This window comes from Chrysemys picta, chromosome 4, assembly GCF_011386835.1.
Source record: "Chrysemys picta bellii isolate R12L10 chromosome 4, ASM1138683v2, whole genome shotgun sequence".
NCBI classification, from domain to species: domain Eukaryota; kingdom Metazoa; phylum Chordata; order Testudines; family Emydidae; genus Chrysemys; species Chrysemys picta.
Window position 1 is genome coordinate 83,835,217 of NC_088794.1, and position 22,916 is coordinate 83,858,132.

General features: G+C 46.9%; 1 protein-coding gene across 5 annotated transcripts in view; it reads left to right on the forward strand.

Moving 5' to 3' along the window:
* Nucleotides 1-22,916, forward strand: part of CSTPP1 (centriolar satellite-associated tubulin polyglutamylase complex regulator 1) — a 155,393-nt gene that overhangs the window by 126,477 nt on the left and 6,000 nt on the right. For all 5 annotated transcript variants that reach the window (XM_065595158.1, XM_005302284.5, XM_065595160.1 and 2 more), the window contains 4 exons: nucleotides 11,685-11,769; nucleotides 18,401-18,486; nucleotides 20,122-20,317; nucleotides 22,076-22,185. In XM_065595158.1, the coding sequence (XP_065451230.1) occupies nucleotides 11,685-11,769; nucleotides 18,401-18,486; nucleotides 20,122-20,317; nucleotides 22,076-22,185 (477 nt within the window). The remainder of the gene's footprint in view (nucleotides 1-11,684; nucleotides 11,770-18,400; nucleotides 18,487-20,121; nucleotides 20,318-22,075; nucleotides 22,186-22,916) is intronic.

Consider the following 22,916-nt stretch of genomic DNA (forward strand, 5'->3'; position numbering starts at 1 on the left):
GCGTGTTTGCTCTCTAGGCCAAAGGCAATATCCCAGACTAGAGGGTTAAGTTTTGAGGCCTGGAGGAATTGTATCACACAGTTGCCCGTAATGACTGTTAGGCTCTCACTCAGCCCACTTGTTACTGTGCAGATCTTTGAATTACTTCTCAGGCCTGGTCTATACTACAAACTTAGGTCAATGGAAGATGCCTTATGTCGACCTAATAATGTATGCGTCTACTACCAGATCCTTTCTGCTGACCTAACTCGCCTGTAATGTCGACTTAATTACTCCACCTCTGCAAAAGGTGTAGCACTTAATTCAGTGTTGATGGGTTGACAGAGAGGCAGTGTAAATCGACTGAATTAGCTTCCAGGAGGTGTCCCACAATTCTCTGCTGTGACCACTCTGGAAATCATTTTCAACTCTGCTGCACAGCAGCCAAGTACACAGGAAACAGCCCCTCCCCTGTTAAAGCCCTGGGAACTTTTGGATTGCCATTTCCTGTTTGATCAGCATGGAGAACTCGCCAGCCCAGCTGATCGTGGCAACTCAATGCCCCAAACGTGGTCCAGCCTGGAGTACACAGGAGGTGGTGGAACTTATTCGTCTGTGTGGAGAAGAGTCTGTGCAGGCACAGCTCTGATCCAGCTAAAGAAACGTAGACATCTACGAAAAGATTGCATGGTGCATGGGGGAGAAGGACTACAGGAGGGATATGCAGCAGTGCTGCGTGAAAATCAAAGAACTTCGGTAGGCATACCAGAAGACAAGGAAGGTGAACAGTTCTGGTTCTGCACCACAGACATGCCACTTCTACAATAAGCTGTATGCAATTCTTGCTGGTGATCCCACCATTACCCCCAAATGCAGCGTGGATACTTCCCAGGAGTTTGAGTCCTGAGCCACCTCAGGCAACAATGAGGAGGACATTCTGGATGAGGAAGAGGAGGAGGAGGAGAGTGGGAGACAGATGAACAGTGGATTCATTCTCCCCGAGAGCCAGGAACTATTTTTAACCCCAGAGCTCAGCCGGTCACAGGACAGCATGGTGGCCGAGCGTGATACCTGGGAAAGCACTTCTGGTGAGTATGCAATTCCAGTCAAACTGTAGGGGTTACATGCTCTTATATTTGATGTTTAATCTGAAGAAAAAGTGAGGTGCAGTGGGTATCTGCTTCCTAGTGGCTGCTCCAGCTATGCAGAGGGTGTCCATTGGTAAAGACTGTTTATGTGTATAGGGATGGCCCGGGAATTTTCCATGGCGATCTCTAGGAAACTTTCATGGAGATACTCTGCAATTCTTTGCAGAAGGTGTCTGGGGAGGGCTGCCTTATTTCTTATTTCTAAATGTCCACTATAGGACACTTTCCCACGCAACTCCAGTATTAACTCTGCTGGCCTCATTGCAGTACACAGCATAGCAACATAAGGACTGGGTCTGTATCCAGACGCTTGCAGCATCTGCTCCCTTGCCACCTCTGTTACCCTCAGAAGACTGATATCACATAGGGTCATCTAGGGGAGACAGTGGAAGTTTTCATTACAAGTGCTCGGACTGCAAACAATAGAGCATGTGATCCATCATGCATGGTGACTTCCAGGTCCCTCAACCACGCTGTCCCTAACATACCGGTGGTTTGGTTGGCAGGGATTGGCATTGGCCTCAGATTCTGCAAGTCCAGGGCAACTATTACCAGCAGCATTAAGGGGGGACTTCCTGTATTATTTTGTGGCTGCATACTGTCTTCCCTCTCCCCCAGAGCCACCTCGGACAAAGATTGCAATTTGGGAGACTTAACACTGGTCCCTGGTCTCAAAGCAAAATCCATGTTGCCAGGGGGAGGGGGCATTGTCCACCTGTGCTCCCGACGCGGGTTTCCCACAAATTGCATCACAAGGCCCGTTGCCCATGCCACTGGGCCATACTTACCATGGCTGGAACAGCAAACCATTTTGTTGAATATCTAGGGATTATGAATATGTTCTGTCTTGCTCTTGAGTGTAATAAGAGGAGTGTTTTTTAAATAGCAACTTTGCACCAGACCCAGGGTATTCACTGACAATGGTTGCCTTGTGCTTTGCATGCCTTGCAGTGAAGAGCTTGGCCTTCAGCACATCCTCCACACAGGCAAAGAGGCTTTCGCGGATTAGAAGGTGGAAAAAAAGAATCTGTGATGACATGTTCAGTGAGATAATGAATGCCTCTGGGACAGCTGACATGGAGCAAATACCCCGGAGAATTTCATTGTCTGAAAAACTGGACATGGACATGGAGACCAGGAGAGCATCTGAGGAGCATAAGCATGCCACGCAGGATGAGATGCTGCGGATTATGAAGGACCAATCAGACATGCTGAGGCATCTGGTTGAGCTTCAAGAAAAGTAGCTTGAGGCTAGATTCCCTCTGCAGTCCCTGCAGAACTGCCTGCAAGCATCGCCCTGTTCCCAATCTCCCTCACCCCAAATGCTCCAGGAGGCGGGGGTTGGGGTTGGGGAGTTCAGTATCCCTTCCACTCAACACCCGGAGAGGGTACTAAGAACAAAAGGCGGCCATACAGAAACCTATGATGGGTAAGACTACTGTGCTTTCACAGACAAGCTGACTTGGTTTCTCCCCTCCTAATTTTATCACACTGTTTGTGCAAGGTTAAATTATTTTCCTGTTCTTTCAGTTTCTTTATGTTTGTGCAATAAAAGTCAATGTTTCGAGAATGAAATGCTCTTTATTTATTCCAATCATGAGGCCTTGGGGGTGGGAGAGGGGTAATCCAGGGAAACTAATGCAACAGAGGGGATGGTATAGAAAGGCATAATGCAGATAACCAGCACACTTTGCTGAGGCTCATTACTGAAATGGGTTTTCAAAACCTCCCAGAGACGCAGGGCTCCTTGCTGGGCTCTTATTACCCTGGTATCTGGCTGCTCAAAATTAGCTGACAACCTGTTCGCCTCCACACCCCACCCCTGCAGAAACTTGTCTCCCTTTGCCTTACAGATATTATGGGGCATACAGCATACAGCGATAACAATGGGAATATTGCTTTCGCTGAGTTCTAACCTACTCAGTAAACTGCGCCAGTGCCCCTTTAAACGTCCAAAGGCACATTCCACCATCATTTTGCACTTGCTCAGCCTATGGTTGAACCGGTCCTTACTTCTGTCCGGGTGGCCAGTGTACGGCTTCATGAGCCCTGGGAGCAAGGGGTAGGCTGGGTCTCCCTGGATCACTATTGGCATTTCAACATCATCAATGGTTATTTTGCGATCTGGAAAGAAAGTCCCTGCTTGCAGCTCTCTGAACAGACCTGTGTTCCTATAGACACTCACATCATGCAACTTTTCCTGACCATCCCATGTTGATGTCGGTGAAACACCCCCTGCAATCCAGCAGTACTTACAATACCATTGAAAAGTATCCCTGATGGTTTATTTAGTCTTTGGGTAGGTGGTTTAGTGCCAAGATAGAGATATACGTGCCATCTATTCTCCCCTTCCTTCCCCCACTCCTCCCCCCGATAGGGAACTTCATTGTGGCAAAACCATCCACTATGTCCTGCACATTGCCAAGAGTCACTACCCTTCTTAGCAGAAGTCAATTAATGGCCCTGCACACTTGGATCACAACAGCTCCACGGGTGGATTTACCAACTTCGAATTGATTCCTCACTGACCAGTAGCAGTCTGGCATTGTAAGCTTCCACAGAGCGATCGCCACTCACTTCTCCACTCTCAGAGTAGGTCTCATTTTAGTGTTGCTGTGCTTCAGGGCTGGGGAAAGCTCTTCATAAAGTTTCTGGAAAGTGACCACCTGCATTCGAAAGTTCTGCAGCTATTGCTTGTCATCCCATAGCTGCACAATGATGCAACCCCACTAGTCAGTGATTGTTTCCTGGGACCAGAAACAGTGCTCCACCGTGTTCAGCTACTGCGCAACTGCCAGCAGCAACTGGGAATTGTTTTGTTCTGTGGCTTGCAAAGAGGGCTCCTTGCATGACATCGCAATGTTTTGCACAGAGACTCCTGTCTCGGCTCTGGAAATACTGCAGGATAGTGTTGGACTGCTAATGTCTTTCCATCAACCATAACTCAAATGTAGCCAGAGTTGGGGATTTCTTCAACTCTCCCTTTTTCAGTTTTCCTTTTCATTTTAGACTCTTAGGTCTTTCCAGCCATTGTGGGAGTTATGCGTGAGCATCAAGTTCATAGTGGACCCTTGTGTTTATATGCGCTGACACACACACACATACACACTTTCAGGCAGAACTGTGGATGTTTATTCTTCATTTTTTAGTTTGTCTTTGTGTAACCTTCAGTCTCAATGGTGGGAATAAGTATGTGAGCTGCTGTTACTGTTTTTGTTTGGAAAAGGAGAAAGATCAATTTTTAAAGTAAGACAAATGCACATTCTGGCCCTGGTTTCTATTTATTTTATAACTGTTCTTGTCAGTGGAAAAAGCAGATTAGTCAAGGAAGGAACACTTGTATGATTTTATTTTCTTCAGAGTTCTTATTTGAAAAAAACCCCACATCTAACAGAAACAGTTCTATCATCTAATAGCTCATAAAATGTTTCAACACAAAGCTTTATAAATAATAAAGCATGGAGGGGGGATGAATATTAACCTTTTTTCAAATTAAAGCTTTTTTAAAAACACAAATATGTTTTGCTTTTTAAGTTTAAGGCATGGAATCTCCTAGAATTTTTGGTTTTCAGATTGTTGTTTATGTGTAAATTTACAGCAGGCTGAGGAGGCCATGCTGCAGCCTTTCTGTGAACCAGATGTGTCCAAAGAGTAGCCCACAGGCCAAATGTGTCACGTGGAGTTGCCAATGTTACCATCTCTCATTAATTTATCATGATATTGATGCTTTTCTTGAAGCCCCAGGTTCTGGAGGCAGCTGATTACAAGACTATCTCATCTTTCATTAAAAAACAAAGTTTCTAGCATTCATGGTTGTGAAAAAAAGCTGAAAACATGACTTAAGTGCGCCCCTAAAGATTCAGAAGGCAAAGGAAAAACCCCAAAATTATTATTTTAATATCTCATTATCTTTAAGCCAATCTCATGAGTTTTTGGAGCTTGATGCATGACTTTTGAGTGTCTGGGGTTAACAATGCTGATTATACTACAGAAAGTTGGCCTGCAGAAACTCTCCCAGCGTGCAAAGCTTCTCAATCCATGCTTTCATCTCCTCCCCCACCCCCTTGGGTATGCGCAGGTTTACACGAGGCCAGAGACCCACAATATTTCCATTGTGGGATCACTGGCCTCCCTTGCTCTCCCTGGTTCTGCAGCCCTGGAATGTTATTGTGTTCTATTGTAACTAAATATGGTTAGCACACAAAGTTCAGTATCTCTTGTTCTTTCCCTGGGTATCTGGGATTTCAGAGGCCATATCAGTTTGGGGGATATGGTAGACTGCATATGTCTGAAGACCATGATGTAGTTTGTTTGTTACTGGAATATCAGATACAGTACTTTGTGGTACCAACCAAAGTGGCCCTTGGGGATTCCAGTTTTTATTCATTCTGACTATTACCTTCCTTCCTTCCTTCCATCTTCTTTGTCTTTCCTCATAGCACAGCAATGAAGACTATTTACTCAGCTGTGGCCTGGATTTGAGCCTTTGTACCCTGGAGACAGGAAGGAGCAATGTGGTCATGGACCAAAACTGCCCTTGTTTATTCTGAATGGCTCTTGGCAGACAGGATGGGTGCATGGGCAAGTGTCATTTTTCCGCATGGTACTCAGTGACCCCATTACAGTGAATAGGAAAACAGTCATCACAGCAAACTGCAGACACCTCTTAAGGCCTGTGGTGATTCCTTTCCTGTGTAGTGGATATCCATCTAAGTCAGTGAAATTGATATGCTCTGTTAGTCAGTCCCCTGAGATGTACCAATGCTGAGCTGCATTGCATTTCCAAAAGGGTCTGCTCAGACTGATCCCCACTTTGATCACTGGGTTTGCAGTGCTCCCTCTCCTGGCATCACAGGGAATTCAGTCTTTTTGCTTCTCAGACACCTGAGTTTCTCTGCACTCTTCATTGCATGCAGCCCTGACCTACATGGGCCACTTGCTCCTAGACTGAAACAATAATTTCTTCTCATTGGGAATAGGCGTCTCTAAGAATGGCGCTGATCTCTTCTAGTTCAGTTTCTTTGCCAGCATGTTCCCAGAGTTCTTCTGAGCAAAGATTCACAATTGCTATAGATTGTTCTTGATGGTTTCCTGATGCAGAAACGATGAAACTGCTGTCACTCAGCATCAGGCTTTAGGGAGAAAAAGGTGCAGAAATTATGAACATATTAAAAATCTGGAGAAGGTTCACGCCTGCAAGTTAGAGGGTTCACTTGAGGCATAAGTAGTGCTCAGTCAGCTCCTCAGGCCACCTCGGCTGGGGATCACTGATGCTGTAGACAATTCCAGCTTCCTCTGCTGTGCAGGAAACCTGCTGCTGCTATCATTCCTTGAATGTTTGAGGGAAAAAAATTGTTAAAAAATACAGAATTTACAAAATGAGGATGTTTTGCTCTGACTCCCCTGTGGAGATTTTTGACCTGCCTGGGGAGAAGTATCCTATCCAAGGTTGACAGGCGATCCTCTCTATGTATATGTACATGTCTGCTGTGAACAGATCTTAAATACTGTGTGCCTCTCCTGGCACCTCAGTACCAAAAACTGAACAGAGTTCAGAACGATTGGGGGGCCAGAAAGAGAGAGGCTTAGGAGGAGAGATTAAAAGAACTAATAGCTTGACTACCCTAAGGTGTGTATAGATAGAAGACAGAGTTATAATAGTGGCCTACTAATATGTGAAAGGGAGGAACACCAGAGGGCAAAAGAAAATATGTAGAGTGATATAAGACAGTGTAAATGAGAGGAATTTGAAACTAAGCAAAGGAAATTCAAGTGGAATATTAGGTAAAGCTTCCAGATAGTGCAATCTGTTTAGATTGAGAAATAGTCTTTCCAGAGAAGTGGTGGAAACTCCTTTGCTAGAGTCATTTAAAACTAGACTGGACCAAGCCCAGAAGAATAGTCTCTAGAAACCATTCCTGTCCTGGTCACTGAGGAAGGAGGATGAACTAGATCTTCTTCTTCGAGTGCTTGCTCATGTCGATTCCATTCTAGGTGTGCGTGCACCCATGTGCGCAGTCATCGGAGACTTTTGCCATAGCGGTATCTTTAGGGTCGGCAGTGGCACCTTCTGGAGTGCCGTGCTCATGCCATGGTGTATCAGGTGCCACCAGCCCTACGCCCTCTCAATTCCTTCTTACCGCCTGTGGTGGTTAGTTGGAGTGCCTCTCTCCCTTGCCTTGCAAGTGGTTAGCAGTTTTCTGTCCTTGTAAAGAGCCATTCAGCCTTAGGGCTTTGTACATAGGGTTCTTGATAGTGACTTATAGTTAGAGTTAGAGTCCCCAGTAGGACTTTGCCCCAGGCGGGGCATGCCCCAGTCCCCCGGGTTCAAGCCCTGCATGGACTGTAATAGGCCTATGCCTGTTAGCGATCCCCACGGCAGTTGTCTCAAGTGCTTGGGCGAATTGCACATCAAAGAGAAGTGCCGTATTTGTAAAAACTTTTGGCCAGGAACTCAGAAGGAGCCGGATATCCAACTCGGAGCCCTTCTAATGGAGTCAGCCCTTTGCCCGGCATCCAAGCCCTCCCACCAAGAATTGGTGAGCACCTCAGCATTGGTGCATAGCACACCCTCAGCATCAGGCTCCGCCCAGCACCAATCAACATCTCTGGTGCCTAGGCGTGGAAGCACAGCTCCTCGGCACCAGGCAAAAAGGCCCAAGGGTCTTTGGGCCAGGAACCTAGTTCGGCCCGCCCAGCCATACAGGAGCCATGAGTGCACGCCTCTCCTGTTGGGGATCTGAGCCCCTTGAAAGGTCCATCACTGACTCCTGTTGAAGGAAAAGGCCCAGGTAGGGACCGTCGAATTGTGGAGGTGAATGCGTGGAGAATTGGAAGTCCTGGAACAATCAAAGAACTATGACGAGATTGGAATAACAGAAACTTGGTGGGGCAGTTCACATGACTGGAGCACTGTCATGGATGGGTATAAACTGTTCAGGAAGGACAGGTATGGGACGAAAGGTGGAGGAGTTGCATTGTATGTGAGAGAGCGGTATGATTGCTCAGAGCTCCAGTTTGAAACTGGAGAAAAGCCTGTTGAGAGTCTTTGGGTTAAGTTTAGAGGTGAGAGCAGCAAGGATGATGTCATGGTGGGCGCATGCTATAGACCACCGGATCAGAAGGATGAGGTAGATGAGGCTTTCTTCGGACAACTAACTGAAGTTTCCAGATCACAGGCCCTGGTTCTACTGGGGGACTTCAATCACCCTGACATTTGCTGGGAGAGCAATACAGCAATGCACAGAGAGTCCAGGAAGTTTTTGGAGAGGGTTGGGGACAACTTCCTGGTACAAGTGCTGGAGGAACCGACTAGGGGCCATGCTCCTCTTGACCTGCTGCTTACAAACAGTGAAGAATTGGTAGGAGAAGTAGAAGTGGGTGGCAACCTAGGCAGAAGTGACCATGAGATGGTTGAGTTCAGGATCCTGACAAAAGGAAGAAAGGAAAGTAGCCAAATACGGACCCTGAACTTCAGAAAAGCAGACTTTGACTCCCTTAGGGAACTGATGGGCAGGGTCCCCGGGAAGCTAATATGAGAGGGCAAGGAGTCCAGGAGAGCTGGCTGTATTTTAAAGAAGGCTTATTGAGCGTGCAGGAACAAACCATCCCAAAGTGCAGAAGGAATAGCAAATATGGCAGGCGACCAGCTTGGCTTAACAGTGAAATCTTCGGTGAGCTTAAACTAAAAAGGAAGCTTACAAGAAGTGGAAATTTGGACAGATGACTAGGGAGGAGTATAAAAATATTGCTTGAGCATGCAGGGGTGTAATCAGGAAGGCCAAGGCACAATTGGAGATGCAGCTAGCAAGGGATGTGAAGGGTAACAAGAAGGGGTTCTACAGGTATGTTAGCAACAAGAAGGAGGTCAGGGAAAGTGTGGGAACCTTACTGAATGGGGGAGGCAACATAGTGACAAATTATGTGGAAAAAGCTGAAGTACTCAATGCTTTTTTCACCTCGGTCTTCACAGACAAGGTCAGCTCCCAGACTGCTGCACTGGGCAGCACAGTATGGGGAGGAGGTGAGCAGCCCTCAGTGGTGAAAGAACAGGTTAAGGACTATTTAGAAAAGCTGGACGTGCACAAGTTCACGGGTCCAGATATAATGCATTCAAGGGTGCTGAGGGAGTTGGCTGATGTGATTGGGGGAGGTCCCGGACTATTGGAAAAAGGCAAATATAGTGCCCATATTTAAAAAAGGGAAGAAAGAGAACCCAGGGAACTACAGACTGGTCAGCCTCACTTCAGTCCCCGGCAAAATCATGGAGCAGGTCCTCAAGGAATCCATTCTGAAGCACTTAGAGGAGAGGAAGGTGATCAGGAACAATCAACATGGATTCACCAAGGACAAGTCATGCCTGACCAACCTGATTACCTTCTATGATGAAATAACTGGCTCTGTGGATATGGGGAAAGTGTTGGACAGTGGTGATATATCTTTACTTAAGCAAAGCTTTTGATAAGTTTCACACAGTATTCTTGCCAGCAAGTTTAAAAAGTATGAATTGGATGAATGGACTATAAGTGGCTAGAAAGCTGGCTAGATCAGGGGTCTCAAACACACGGCCTGTGGGGTTCTTTCGTGCGGCCCGCCAAGCTCCCCGTGCCCACCCACCCACGTGCATCCCGCCCCTCTGCCTACCCCGTGGCACCGCGAGCCCCGCGCCGCTCTCTGAAGCAGCTGGAACTATGGCCCTGCAGCCCCGGGCAGAGCGGGGTGGGGGGGGAGTAGAGAGCACCGCCCCCCGCAGCTCCCATTGGCCGGGAACGGGGAACTGCGGCCAATGGGAGCTTTGGAGGAGGTACCTGGAGGAGCAGCAAGAGCAGCACATGGCACCATTTTCCCCCGCCCCCGGGACTCCGGCTGCTTCTTGGAGCGGAGCGGAGCGGGTCCAGGGCAGGCAGGCATGGAGCCTGCCCTGGCCACAGTGCGCAGCGCTGCCACCCCGGAGCCGCTCTAGATAAGCGGCACCGGGCTGGAGCCCACACCCCGCACCCCTCCTGCACCCCAACTCCCTGTCCGGAGCCTCCTGCCACATCCCACACACCCCTCCTGCACCCCAACCCCCTGCCACACCCTGCACCCCAACCCCCTGCTGCACCCCTCACCCCTTCTGCACCCCACACCCCAAGTCCCTGCCCTGAGCCCCCTGCCATACCCCACACCCCTCCTGCACCCCCTGGTGGCAGGGAGGGGGCAGAGTTGGGGTGAGGACTTTGGGGAAGGGATTGGAATGGGGGCAGGGAACAAACCCCCACCCCCAGTAAGGGGAAGCTAAGGGAAAAGGTTGGGATCTGATTTTACTGAGAGTCCCCCAGCAATGTGTCTTTAGTCATTCTTGAATATAGGAAAATATCCATTTAGTTGCCTGAGGCACTACAGTGAAACCACATCTGCCTCTTTGATGTCCAGTGAATCGGCAGAATTTTCCCTTTGTCTCTCTTGCTCTTGTGAGGCTATCAGGCTTTCCGGAGTCTTTGATGAGGGAGCTTGGGGCCATCATCAGGGATAAGGGAGAGGCCATTTATTAGAAAATGCATCAGCTGAATATTTGGCTCAGAAGTTTTGTGGGCTACAGAGGGCTACCAGCTAACTGTGCTAAAAGAGCCCAAGCCCTGTACTACAGGGCTCATGCCTTTGCCCTTTGGATTCCCTTCCTGACTGCTGCTTGGCTCTAATTCTACCACTGGCTCTTTCTTCTTCCATACTTTGCATACTTCTGTAAGTGGAAATACTGTAAAATTGCTGTTGTTCAGCTAGTTCTCTCCTTAACTTTAGTCCTCAGCCTTTTGGACTGTGAACATACAATCATGAAGAGCTTTTTGACATCACTGTGTTTCCATTCCCTTGGGATCCTATAAACCTCCTTGAGATTCACCTCTCTCAATCTCCTTCTGCTGAACCACAGAGGCCATTTTTGACCAGTGTCTTTCAAAGCAGCTCCCTAAAACATGAATCGTTTGGTTGCCCTTCTTGTATATTTTGGATCTTTGCTCTGTGCGTCCTATAATACAGTGACCAGATTTGTACATGCTATTCCTAAAGAAGCTATCCAGCTGCATTATTGGATGCCAAAATAATAATGTCTGTGGGTTTATACTCCATAGCCCTCATACTGCTGCCAGATGTTCTGTGGATGGTTTTCAGGCATGTTGTGGTGAATGTTGCCATGCCAGTGAATTTCAGCAAATTTAAGCAGCTTTGGAATGGTTCTCTTTTCCAGCTAGTTATACACAAGTTAAATGAACTTGAGTTGACACTTGAGCTTCCCCGGCTTTATTACCCCTTTTCTCCCTGAATTACTACCTGTTACCAGTTCTGTCTGCTGGATTCACTTCTGTAGCTCTCTCCTTTTGCCATGCCTCTTCCTGACTGCCTGCTTTGCTGGACTCTCCATCTAAAATAATGGCAGTTCCTTTGTCCTGAATACCAGCCTTATCAATCTTGACTCCTGAAGAGAATAAGAGCAGACATATTGCCTGGGCATGGAGGGAGGGAGGGGAAGGAACAATCTCAGAAAAGATTCTGATGCTCTCCTGTCTGTTTCTGCTGCAGATTTGCTGACAGTGAAGGAATACCATTGTCTGCTGCAGCTGCTCTGCCCTGACTTCCCAATGGAACTTACTCAGAAGGCAGCAAGGTGGGTCTTCATCCATTTCTCTCTTGATAGGTAGATCAGCCCTACAATGGCTTTAGTCCCTGGTGCTGAAAGGGTTAAAATGTGAGTAAGGACATTTAGCGTATGTCTACACTGCGGATCGATGGACTACCAAGACACTGCAGCTGGAGGTATAATTTCCAGCTCAACTAGAAGTACACGCGATAGCCTGTGCCACCACAGCTACACTGCTACTTTTAGCGCACTTGCTGTATCTAAGCTAGTGTGTGTACATCTGCCCAAGATGGAAATTACACCTTCAGCTACAGTGTAGACCTACCCTTAGAGATAAGGTCAGAATCTTTTAGGGCAGAGAGGTACCAAGATTTGTGATTGAGAAGGGGAGCTTTCCTTAGCAAATAGAAGTGGTCTGTTGTTATGATATGCTAGGAATGAAATACCAGCGTGATGCTAATATATCAACATTGCAGTCTCTGACTTTGTCTGCACTCAGAAAATAAGTTGTGTTTAAAGCAGTGGTAGCTAACACATTTTAACTAACACGATTTTAAACATTATTGTAGATGGCATTTAACATCTTTTAAAACGTGTTTCTACCCCTTCTAAGGTTGATCACAATCAGCTACACATTATACTAATCCCTTTCTGCAATATTGTTTAAAATCATGTTAGTTAGAAACATGTTAGCCAATCTGGTTTAAAACAATTTATTTTCAGACCCTAGACAAGGTTTAAAGGGGGCAGATGGCTCAGGACATTGGTAACATGATATGGAGCCCTTCACCTCTCAGTCACTGGTTCCAATCCAGCCCATATTGTTGGTTTATTAACCATCTGATGGCAAAGATGGCCTTTCTAGGTGAAATGGGGTGGGGGTGTCAGTCCAGATCCCAGTGAGCATATCTACATGTTAACAATAAGGTCAAAGAAATAAATGGTCTCTTTGCTGGTTGTAACAGAGAGAGGTCAGGGAGGCTGAACTCTATTCCCTGCCCTTCCAGGTCAGAGCATAGGCACATTGGCAGGACACTGGCTGCTGCCTGTGTGGTTTCTGATCTGTGGATGAAGAGCTGTTCAATCTCTACATGTCAGTCTAGTGCCTTTCACCAGCATCATATTCCCATGAAAAATATATATACCTCTCCCCCCCAAAAAAAGAGAGAGCGAGGAAGCAAGAGATGTGTATTCCCATCTGCCAATATTTCCATACTGCTGGGCTCCTTTGAATGCCTCCCTGGCTCCCAGGGTGCTGCTGTCACAATTGAAGTGCAGTTAATGCTGTGTTAGGTCCAGTTAAAACTAGAAGTAGAGCAGCACTGCTCCCTCTGGCTCATTGGTGAGGAATTCTGGTTTTCCTGGCTCCCCTGAATGCAAGTCCCTGGCCTCCAGCATTAGACCATGATGGAGCACTAACTGTAGAGCAAGGACATATCTGCTGCTGCTGCCTTTCATGGAGGTGCAAAAGCACTGTCCTATGCATGGGCCTGTATTCCACAGATTCCAGCTGAGCTGAGCAGGGATTTGGGACAGGGCATAAAAGTGAGATTTCAGTGTGTCTACACATGTTATGATGTTTGAGAAAAGGAATTTAATCCGCAAGGCTGTTGTAAACTAGAGGCCCCATTCAGGGGCAGGCTTCCCACAACTGCACTGTTGTGTGTATGTCTTAGAGACAGACAGGCTGGGGTTTGGGAACAGGTGTGCATGAGAAATGAGATCTCTGTCTGAGGCACCCAGGCTCAGGTGGGGATGACCTCACTTCCTGCTTGACTAGAGAACTGCACACACACCCATTAATATTATTTTGTTGTTACACGCTAATCTAGTTAAATGAGTGTAATAAAACTTGTTTTAAGTCTAAAACCAACTTCCTCTTTCCTCCACATCTGCATCCCTTTTTTCTGTCTCTGTCTGAATTCCCCTCTAGTTATGTCGCTCTACCCACTCTCCCCTTTAGCTTCTACGGTTTAAAAAGACAAATTTCAGTGGGACAAGGTAGGTGAGGCAATATCTTTTATTGGACCAACTTCTGTTGGTGAGAAAGTAAAGCTTTTGAGCTTACATGGGACTCTTCTTCAGGTCTGGGAAACTAATTCAGAATGTCACGGCTAAATAAGCTTGTCTCTCTCACCAACAGAAGTTGGTCTAATAAAAGATATTACCTCACCTACCTTCTCTCTAATATCCTGGAACCAACACATCTACAACTACACTGCGTACAAATTTCATGGGTTATTTCTCCTATCCCATTTGATTGATTCCTTGCAGGGTGCGGGTGTCACAGACAGACCTATGAGATTGCCCCCATTCAGTCTGAGCACCCAGACAGCTCTGTGATTGCTTTGCTTTGAGAAGAGGAGTGAATACAGAAGCGGTGGTGGCAGTAACAGCATTCACTGATAAAGCTGGGGACTGAGAAATCATAGGCACTGTTAGTAAGAGCACATCCTCATGGTAACCTCATAGCTGCATGGCTGAGATGATCTCACGGCACTGCACGCTCTACTCTTCCAGGAGCTGTTGCTATGCACTGATAACAAACATTGGAAGGGAAAGAGGTCAGGACAGAAGAACAGAGGCAACAACAATACAGGTTTTATTGGTATCAAAACACAAGGAACACAGTTCCTCTGTTCGAGGTGCAGTGCAAATGCCTCTGGCACATCCAAGGAAGAACCAGACTAGTGGCTATATACCTTAGTCAGATGCCTTGGATGTGCTGGTGCTCAGCAGGGCATTAGCCACCTGCAAGTTAAAGCAAGTTAAAGGTTTTGTCTTCAGAGGTGTTGTCTAGTTTGCAGAGTCTTTAACTTGGAAAAAGGTGTGAAGAAGAGGGATTTTCTTGTTTGAGATCATGAGCCAGGGACTGTATCTGAGCCCACACTTCCCCTCTCAAAAGAGAGGCATCAGATCCTATGCTTAATTTAAAAAAAAAGTCTCTCCATTTTGGTATTTGATATTTTAGGATGCTCTATTTATTTTAAGGTCTTAACAGCAGAAAGCAAACCTAACGCCATGAGACCCAAGCCCTCTCTGCCTTAGGCAAACCTGGTATGTCTACACTGCAATTTAAACCCAGGGTTATCAGAACTCAAGTTAGCAAACCTTGAGTTTGTTAACTTAGGACTTGAGGATCTACATTCATTTGAATCCCAGGTTAAGAATTGTTGAACCCTGGGTCCCAACCTGGGGCTCCAGCATCTACACTGCATTATGTGGGCCTGAGTCCAACCACCCATATCTTAGACTTCTTAACACCCTTCCAAAATGTGGCTGCTCTAGACCTTTTTTTGTGGTGCAGTATGGGAAAACTTGACTGTCCAGAGGACAAAGAAAGTTGATTGTGGTATACTTTAGGTGGACTCCCAGGACACGAGTCTAGTGGGGCTACATTTACATTGCAAAGCAACAGGGCTTGAACCCTGGGTCCCAGTTTGACTCAGGCTGAGACTCTCTGCCCCCAGGGGGTCCTGGAATGTTGGGTCCAAACCCTGAGTTAACGCAGTTTTGTGTAGCTGGAAGGGGGGTGTTAGGCTTGAGCCTGAGTTTGGACCCTGGGCTTACTCTACAGTGTAGACCAACCCACTGTGCCTGTTAGTCTTTAATAGCAGCAAAGATAAGTGCACAGTCAAAACTGAGAGGAATCCTCCTTCCCACCAGTCTGGGTTAGAGCCCTTCCTGGGCCTCACTGACTGGATTGGGCTTCTGAGATCCTAGCCACAATCAGCAGGTCAGAGAGTTCCTTCATTGGCAGAGTAACAAGACCCTCCTACCCAACAAACCCACTTGAACCTTGATAGCCTGGTACACCCATCACAAGGTCCCTCAGTTGGAGGCACTTTTCTTCGTCCCTTTCCAAAGAGTTTGTTCCCTTGATCTTCATTATTGTGGTTATTATTATTCATTGAGGGCCAGATCCACAAAGATATTTAGGCTCCTAACATCCATGGAAATCAATGGGAATTAGGCACCTAAAATCTGAGGATCTGGACCTGAGTTCTCTAAAGTGTGCAAAGTACCACCCACACATGTAAAAATCCCTGAGGAGCTTACAGTCCAGTTTAGACAACAGGAAGGAGCGAATGAAGAATCCCCCCCCAAAAAAATAACCTCCAACAGGGCTCCCTGGAGTCCCTTTTTCAGTCTGTCAGACTTGGCCCTAAATTCAGGGCATACTGCCTGGGTTGCAGACCCTTTGTGGCTGGGATTCTCCTCTCATCAAGCACTTCAGGAGAGATGTGCGGACATGTTGCTTATGGTGCTTTCCTAGCTTCCCAGCTGTGCAGTCAGCTGGTTGTTTGGGGACATAGCAGAGCTGCAGGCCAGTAAAGTGATTGTATTGGATTTACACATTTCTCAATCTCTCTGGATTGCAGACACTATGGACAACTGGAGTCAGTAACCCAGCACCAGAGTGCACCTGCTTCCAGTCAGACACTTCCCTCTTCAGATTCAGGCAGCAGAATTTTATATCCTGGCTTTGTGTCCTTATTTAACAGCTACAAACATCTCAGCAAATTCCCAAACTAATACCAACTCCCTGCTGCTCTTCTGTAAGTCGGGGAGAGAGTCTTGCTGCTGCATGGGCTCAGGCACTGACACTGCAGCTTTAGATTTCACAAGTGAAATGAGTTGGATGTCATAGAGGTGATGTGGTATCCCCTCTCCACAGAAAATATGCATAGCATACTCCTACCATTGCCCACCTTGTGCAGGAAGGAGAATTGCATTGGCAAAAGCGATGGTGTCGGGGTGTTGAGGTTGTCTGGCGAGAAGATCAGGATGTGAAGGGAGGGAGTCCCACTTCTAAGTGATGTGGCCTGTAGCATTTCCAGTGCTTGAAGAGTGGTTTGAAATGTCAGTGGCTGAGCTGCATTGCCTGGGAGATGAAGATGCTCTGCCTGCCAGCTTCAAAGCCATCTCCTTGATGTGGCCACTGACAATCTCGGGAACATGCTTATTAGTGAGAATTAAGAACTGAAGCTACTGCTGCTCTAGACAGGAGGAGGTTTCTGGGACATAATAAATAAATCAGAAGCACTTTGACATCTTCAAAGGGTTTTGTTTTAAACAGTGACTTTTCTCCTGGGGACCCTCTTAGCCCTAGTGTTTCTTCTTTGAGGTAATTAATTCAAGCTGCTCTGCATGCTTGTTATGCCACAGTGAATTGAGCGGGTCCAAGTGGCAGGGAGGGAAGCCTCTTGCACAGACGGGTCCTATAGCTCTTTTAACTCAGCCTCCCACACAGCTTCCTAGAGCCTCTTCCCCGAGCCCCTTAGCACACACTGAAGGCTCACAGGCCTACCTGGGTACCGGAGCTTAGGTTTCCCTCCTCTTCCTTTGCTGGGTTCCTCTCCCTTTGTCAGACCCCAGCTTCTACCTTCCCACCTTCAGAGTCTGGCCTCTTCCTCCTCCCATAGCAGCAGCGGTCAGAGTATTGTTCCTGGGGTTTCACCTCTGAGCCCCTGATAGCCTTTGTTCTTGCGTGGCTCTGGAATCAGAGGTTCCTCCAGAACAGAGGTGTCCCTAAAAGGAGTTGACTTTGCTGCCATTTCAGCCCCATCCTTACAGCCTCCATGGCCTTGGTTGATATTACTTGTATTTATGATGTATGGTGCAACATGTGGTGTATATAGCTCCATAGCTGTGCCTGGTGCTTTTCAGAGGGAAAGAAGATATTTTCCCTGCCCAAAGAGGTGGTCAGTCTCCAAGAGACCTGTCATGACGACATTCAGGGAGAAACAACCTCATGCACGAGGGAGGGAGGATAGGAGGTTTCAGACACAGTGCAGTTAGGCGGCTTCTTGTGCCAGGTGCACATCATGCTACACCGCTACCTCGATATAACGCGACCCGATATAACATGAATTCGGATATAACGCGGTAAAGCAGTGCTCCGGGGGGGGGGGGGGGGGGGCTGCGCACTGCAGTGGATCAAAGCAAGTTCAATATAACGCGGTTTCACCTATAACTCGGTAAGATTTTTTGGCTCTCGAGGACAGCGTTCTATCGAGGTAGAGGTGTATTTCCCTTTTTATAGAAATGGGATTTGCTTGACCTGGGAGTGGGAGTCACTCATCGTTGTCATCTTCACTATGAAATGGAAAATGGCCTAATTTGGAGCACTCTTTTACATATACAGGGCCTGATTCTCCTTTGACTTACACCAATTTTACACCAGTGTAACATCATTGTCCTTAGTTCAGTTACTCCTGATTTACATTAGTTTCAGATCAGAACCAGGCCTGCAATTTTTGTAAACCTGTGTGATTGCCAATATGCATTCCACCATGTCCATCATACTGTTATGCAATTTGAATCAATTGCTGCTTGGTATTTGTTCTGCTTTGTGAGACAAAGTCCCTGTTCACAATCATTGAGGCTGAGCTACTAGCAGTAATAGACAGGAGCCTTCCCCTGAGTCTGAGTTACCAAGCTTTCCTCATCTGACACTCCGGGTCACGTGCACAGATCTGGGAGTTCCCAACTCTCTTTGATGGGCTTCTTCCCACTGGGTTTGGGAAGTTCCCCTTGAGTGACCACCCTCTTCCAAGGTCTGAACTTTCTGACCTACTGTAAGGAAAAGGAGCTGGTTGCAGAGTGTTGTCTCCTTGTGTTTGCTGAGTTCTCTCTCTCCTCCTCTTGCTTCCAGGATTGTGCTCATGGATGATGCCATGGACTGCTTGATGTCTTTTTCTGATTTCCTCTTTGCCTTCCAGATACAATTTTACTACTCAGGTGAGTCCAGTCTGCTGGGAGGCTGGTGCCTCCACCATCTGCCCTAGCTTGTCTCTTTCTTTAGCAGCTTCTCAGCCCCCAAGTGTCTCTTGCACTCTTTCAAAACTAATAAAAGGAAATACTTTTCACACAAAACACACATGCAGCCCGGGGAACTCATTGACACAGAATATCACTGAAGTCAGGAGCTTGGCAGGATTCAAAAGGAAATTATACATTAATATGGAGAGTTATAATGGTAAATATGTATATATTTAAAAGAGCCTTATGAGGGACATAAACTGTTAAGCCTTGGGCCATATGTCAACCTCTAACTATTCGGGCTTAGGGGGCAGATTTTCGTATAACTGTCTACTGCAGGGTTTCTTTTTCTGAAGTAGCTGGTACTGGCCCCTGCTGGAGACAGGATACTGAACTAGATAGCCTGCTAGTCTAATGCAGTATGGCAATTCCTGTATTCCAAGCTGTGCAGTTAGATTCAGCCCCTGTCCATAGTACAAACATCTGCATTTCTCTGCATACTTACTGATGAGGTCTTTCCTGCTGTGAATTCCCTCTGTGAAGCCCAGCATTATCCATGACCATGTCATCAAGGTGAAGCAGCTCAGGTTACTAGTTTGTGAGAGGTGGACTGAAATAGGTTTGGAGTGCCCTGAGTCAAGGATGGGAAAAGTCTGAGAAATGGCATGCTGTTGGAAAAACTTTCTTTGATACAGCAGATATTTCCACAGTGAGCTACAGAACCTCAACACAGCCTCAGAAGTCACCCCACTGCCCCCCCCCCACATGGTCTCAGTCTCATTCACACATGCATTTCATACACACACCCAAAACACACCACCCCATTTTTGTTCGTACATGCACACTGTGCGCACACACACACACACTCGCGCACACTCTCCCACCAACCCACACACATGCAAACCACTCCAAGTGGAATCTAGATTTGTAAACTGTTGACCACATCCATAAACAAACTTGTTTAAAATTAGACTCTTGCAGTAAACAGTGGGCAGTACTGGGAGCCTGAGGAAAGCACTTTCTGCCAGCTCTAGCTCTGGCCCATCCTGGCCTTTCTTTTAGATCCCATGTTGTATTTACTTTGGAGCTGTGCTGAGGCAGGCTGGGATGCAGACTGGAGCCTGGCTAACCCGCTCCCTCGGCTCCTACTGCGATTCCTAACATTCAGTTCCTAACTTGGGTGATGTTTCATTCAATGGAAATGAAAGGGGAGTGGAGATTTTTGTGGTTTAGAAACTGATCTGGCAGGGTGGCATTGACATTAGCCCCCACACCCTACTTTTTTACCCACATGTAGCTTCCTTTCCCTCTTAGATGAACTACATTAGACTGGGTGGCTACCTGCAGTAACTTTGGGTACCTTCCCTTGCAGCTCTTCAAGCTTGCAGTTTATATGGAAGATGCCTCTGTGCAGCACATGGGCCTATATGGTATGTGATGTAAACAGGCAGGATGCCTCAGTGCTGTACATTTGTTCAGGTCATACCGGTCTTACATACAGCTGCAGATGACACTTTAGTCCCAGCTCTGGCCAGAACCTGGTAGATCAAGTGAATGTTCTAATTGTCAATCCTATCATAGTCCTGAGTGCTAAGCCATCCTCCTGCTTTGCAGAGTTCCTGGAGAGTGTTGCTGCCATTTATCAAGATCTGTTGACTGGTAAGAATCCGAACACTGTGATTGTGCCAACATCATCCTCTGGGCAGCACCGTTCACGCCTGGCTCCGAGTGAGTGCAGCCCACTTGATGGGGTGGAGGCATCTCTGTTCTACCACTGTCTAGAGTCCCTGTGTGATAGGTCAAAATACAGGTAAGGAGTGGGGGCAGACTCACAGCCAGTACTGAAAGATTGTCTTAGGAAGGGTGGAGCTCTGAGGAACTACAGGGCTTTGCATCAGCTGTGGACCCCTCTAAGTCTCCTTCAATGGGTGTGAAGGGAGAGAACTCTGTGTAACAGGCCTAACAAAGAAAGAGAAATTATTTCACAGACATAAGCATTGAGGGGGTTAGCTGATCATCGAGGTAAATGGTTCCCATTGGGGTTATGCTTTCCTTTGGAGATTGTTCTTCTGCCCTGACCTCCTTTCCTATGGAAGAGGCTCAGTGGGCAAAGTGTGTTCACAACAGGGAATGAGCAAAACACTGTTGACTTCCTAGAGGTAGAAGTGGTAGGAAAGGCCTCTTAGCATCAGAGTAGTTTGCAGAGGTTTGTATAGGTGCAGTAGCTAGTCACAGTACAGTATAACTAGGGCCCTACCAAATTCGCGGCCATGAAAAACACTTCACGGACTGTGAAATTTGGTCTTTTGTGCGCTTTTACCCTATACTATACAGATTTCACAGGGGAGACAGTGTTTTTCAAATTGGGGGTCCTGACCCAAAAGGAAGTTGCCGGGGGGTGGAGGGGCACAAGGTTATTTTAAGGGGATTGCAGTATTGCCACCCTTACTTCTGTGCTGCCTTTGGAGCTGGGCAGCCGGAGAGTGGCAGCTGTTAGCCGGGCGCCCAACTCTGAAGGCAGTGCCCTGCCATCAGCAGCGCAGACATAAGGGTGGCAATACCATACCATACCATCTTTACTTCTGTGCAGCTGCTGGCAGTGGCTGGGCTCCCAGCCAACAGCCGTCACTCACCAGATGCCCAGCTCTGAAGGCAGCACCGCCGCCAGCAGCAGCGCAGAAGTAAGGGTAGTGGTATCACAACCTCCCCTATAATAACCATTTGACCCCTCACAACTTCTTTTTGGGTCAAGACCCCTACAATTACAACACCGTGAAGCTTCAGATTTAAATAGCTGAAATCATGAAATTTACGATTTTTTAAATCCTATGACCATGAAATTGACCAAAATGGACCGTGAATTTGGTAGAGTCTTAAGTATAACACCAGGCAGCTTGTGGGGAAGCAAAAGGCTTTCAAGCGTACTGCTCCAGCAGCAAACTAGCACTGCAGGGAGGGGCTACATCTCCCAAAGATGCCTGTTAGAAGGATGCTTTAATTATGGAAAGTATTTCAGTGGTACCCATTGTCTTGGTATCTGAGCACACAGGCACATTAATTAAGTTATTCTCACAACAACCCCAGGAGCTTGGGACTATCATTAACCCATTGTACTGATGAGGAGTTCAGGCACAGAACAAACAAGTGATTTGTCCAAGGGAGTCTATTAGAGGCAGCAGTAGACCCATAGATCACCATAGATCATCCTTCCTTCAGCACAGCATAGAAGAACATCAGACCTTACAGATACAGATTTCTGTAGCCTCATCTGCTCAAGTTCCTACATGTCCAGGTAGATGGAATGTGCCCTGCCAGAATGCTTTCTCCTCTCCTTGGACTGGAAGCAATTATGGATGATTTGGGGGAGCTACCCTAGCTTGAATGTCTTGCTTAGCAAAAAGCAACAGGTGGAAGCGGGTTTACTTCCCCCAATCCATTCCAGGAGGACACAGTCAGGGAGCACAGCTAGGGCTGCTTCAGGGTGGTCAGACATCAGGGAGTTAGAAGGAGGAGGATGTTCTATAACTCATGCCAGGTTTTATTTTCCTCTTTCTTCTTCTCCATCTAGCTGTCCCCCATCTGCCCTTGTCAAAGAGGTACTGAGCAGTGTACAGAGACTGACCTTCTATGGATTTCTTATGGCTCTTGCAAAGCATCATGGGATCAACAGAGCCCTAGGTAAGAGGAGGAATAGAACCCTGTGGATATGGCCCTAGGTTTTTCCTGGTTCTGCATTTTTTGTGGAATTTGCTGTCGAATCATGCAGCAGATTTTAAATTGTCTTTGAAAATAAAGGTCTCCCTCCCTTGTGGTCACAAATGAAACCTTATGAAACAAATGAAAACATAGTCCGATGCAGCAACATCTGTCTGAGTCTGCAGAGTGCCTGAAACAGTAGGTCTAGGGAGGAATTGAGATTTGAGATGTTGACATTGACATCCATAATAGCAATATTGTTAACTATTGCTGATCATTTTAACAGAAATATCCATCTAATTTAATGTGTTTATCCATTAATGTTGGAAGGCACCGGTATTGCGTTAGGGGGCAAGTAAGACAGCTCATTGCTCTCAGAAGTTGCTAGGGCGGGGAACTGAGTTCAAGTCCCCTTTCCCCCAAATGTTAAATGATCTTCGTCCTTGGCTACAAGTGAAAAGGAAGAAAAAAAATGCATCCTCATCCCCAATACCTCCTTGGGGCCAAAGACCAAACTGCCTCCCCGACCTTCCTAACTGTCTCGCAACCCAACTGCCTAAGCCTACAGCTTTCCCAAATAACCCCTCCAAGGCAGTTGTCAGTACAAAAACCTGTGCCATATTGAAAATCTGGGGCCAGTGTAAAATACATTTAATTTAATATCAGAAAAAGGCACAAGGGAAACTGAACTGGTTGGCTTATTCAGGGTCATA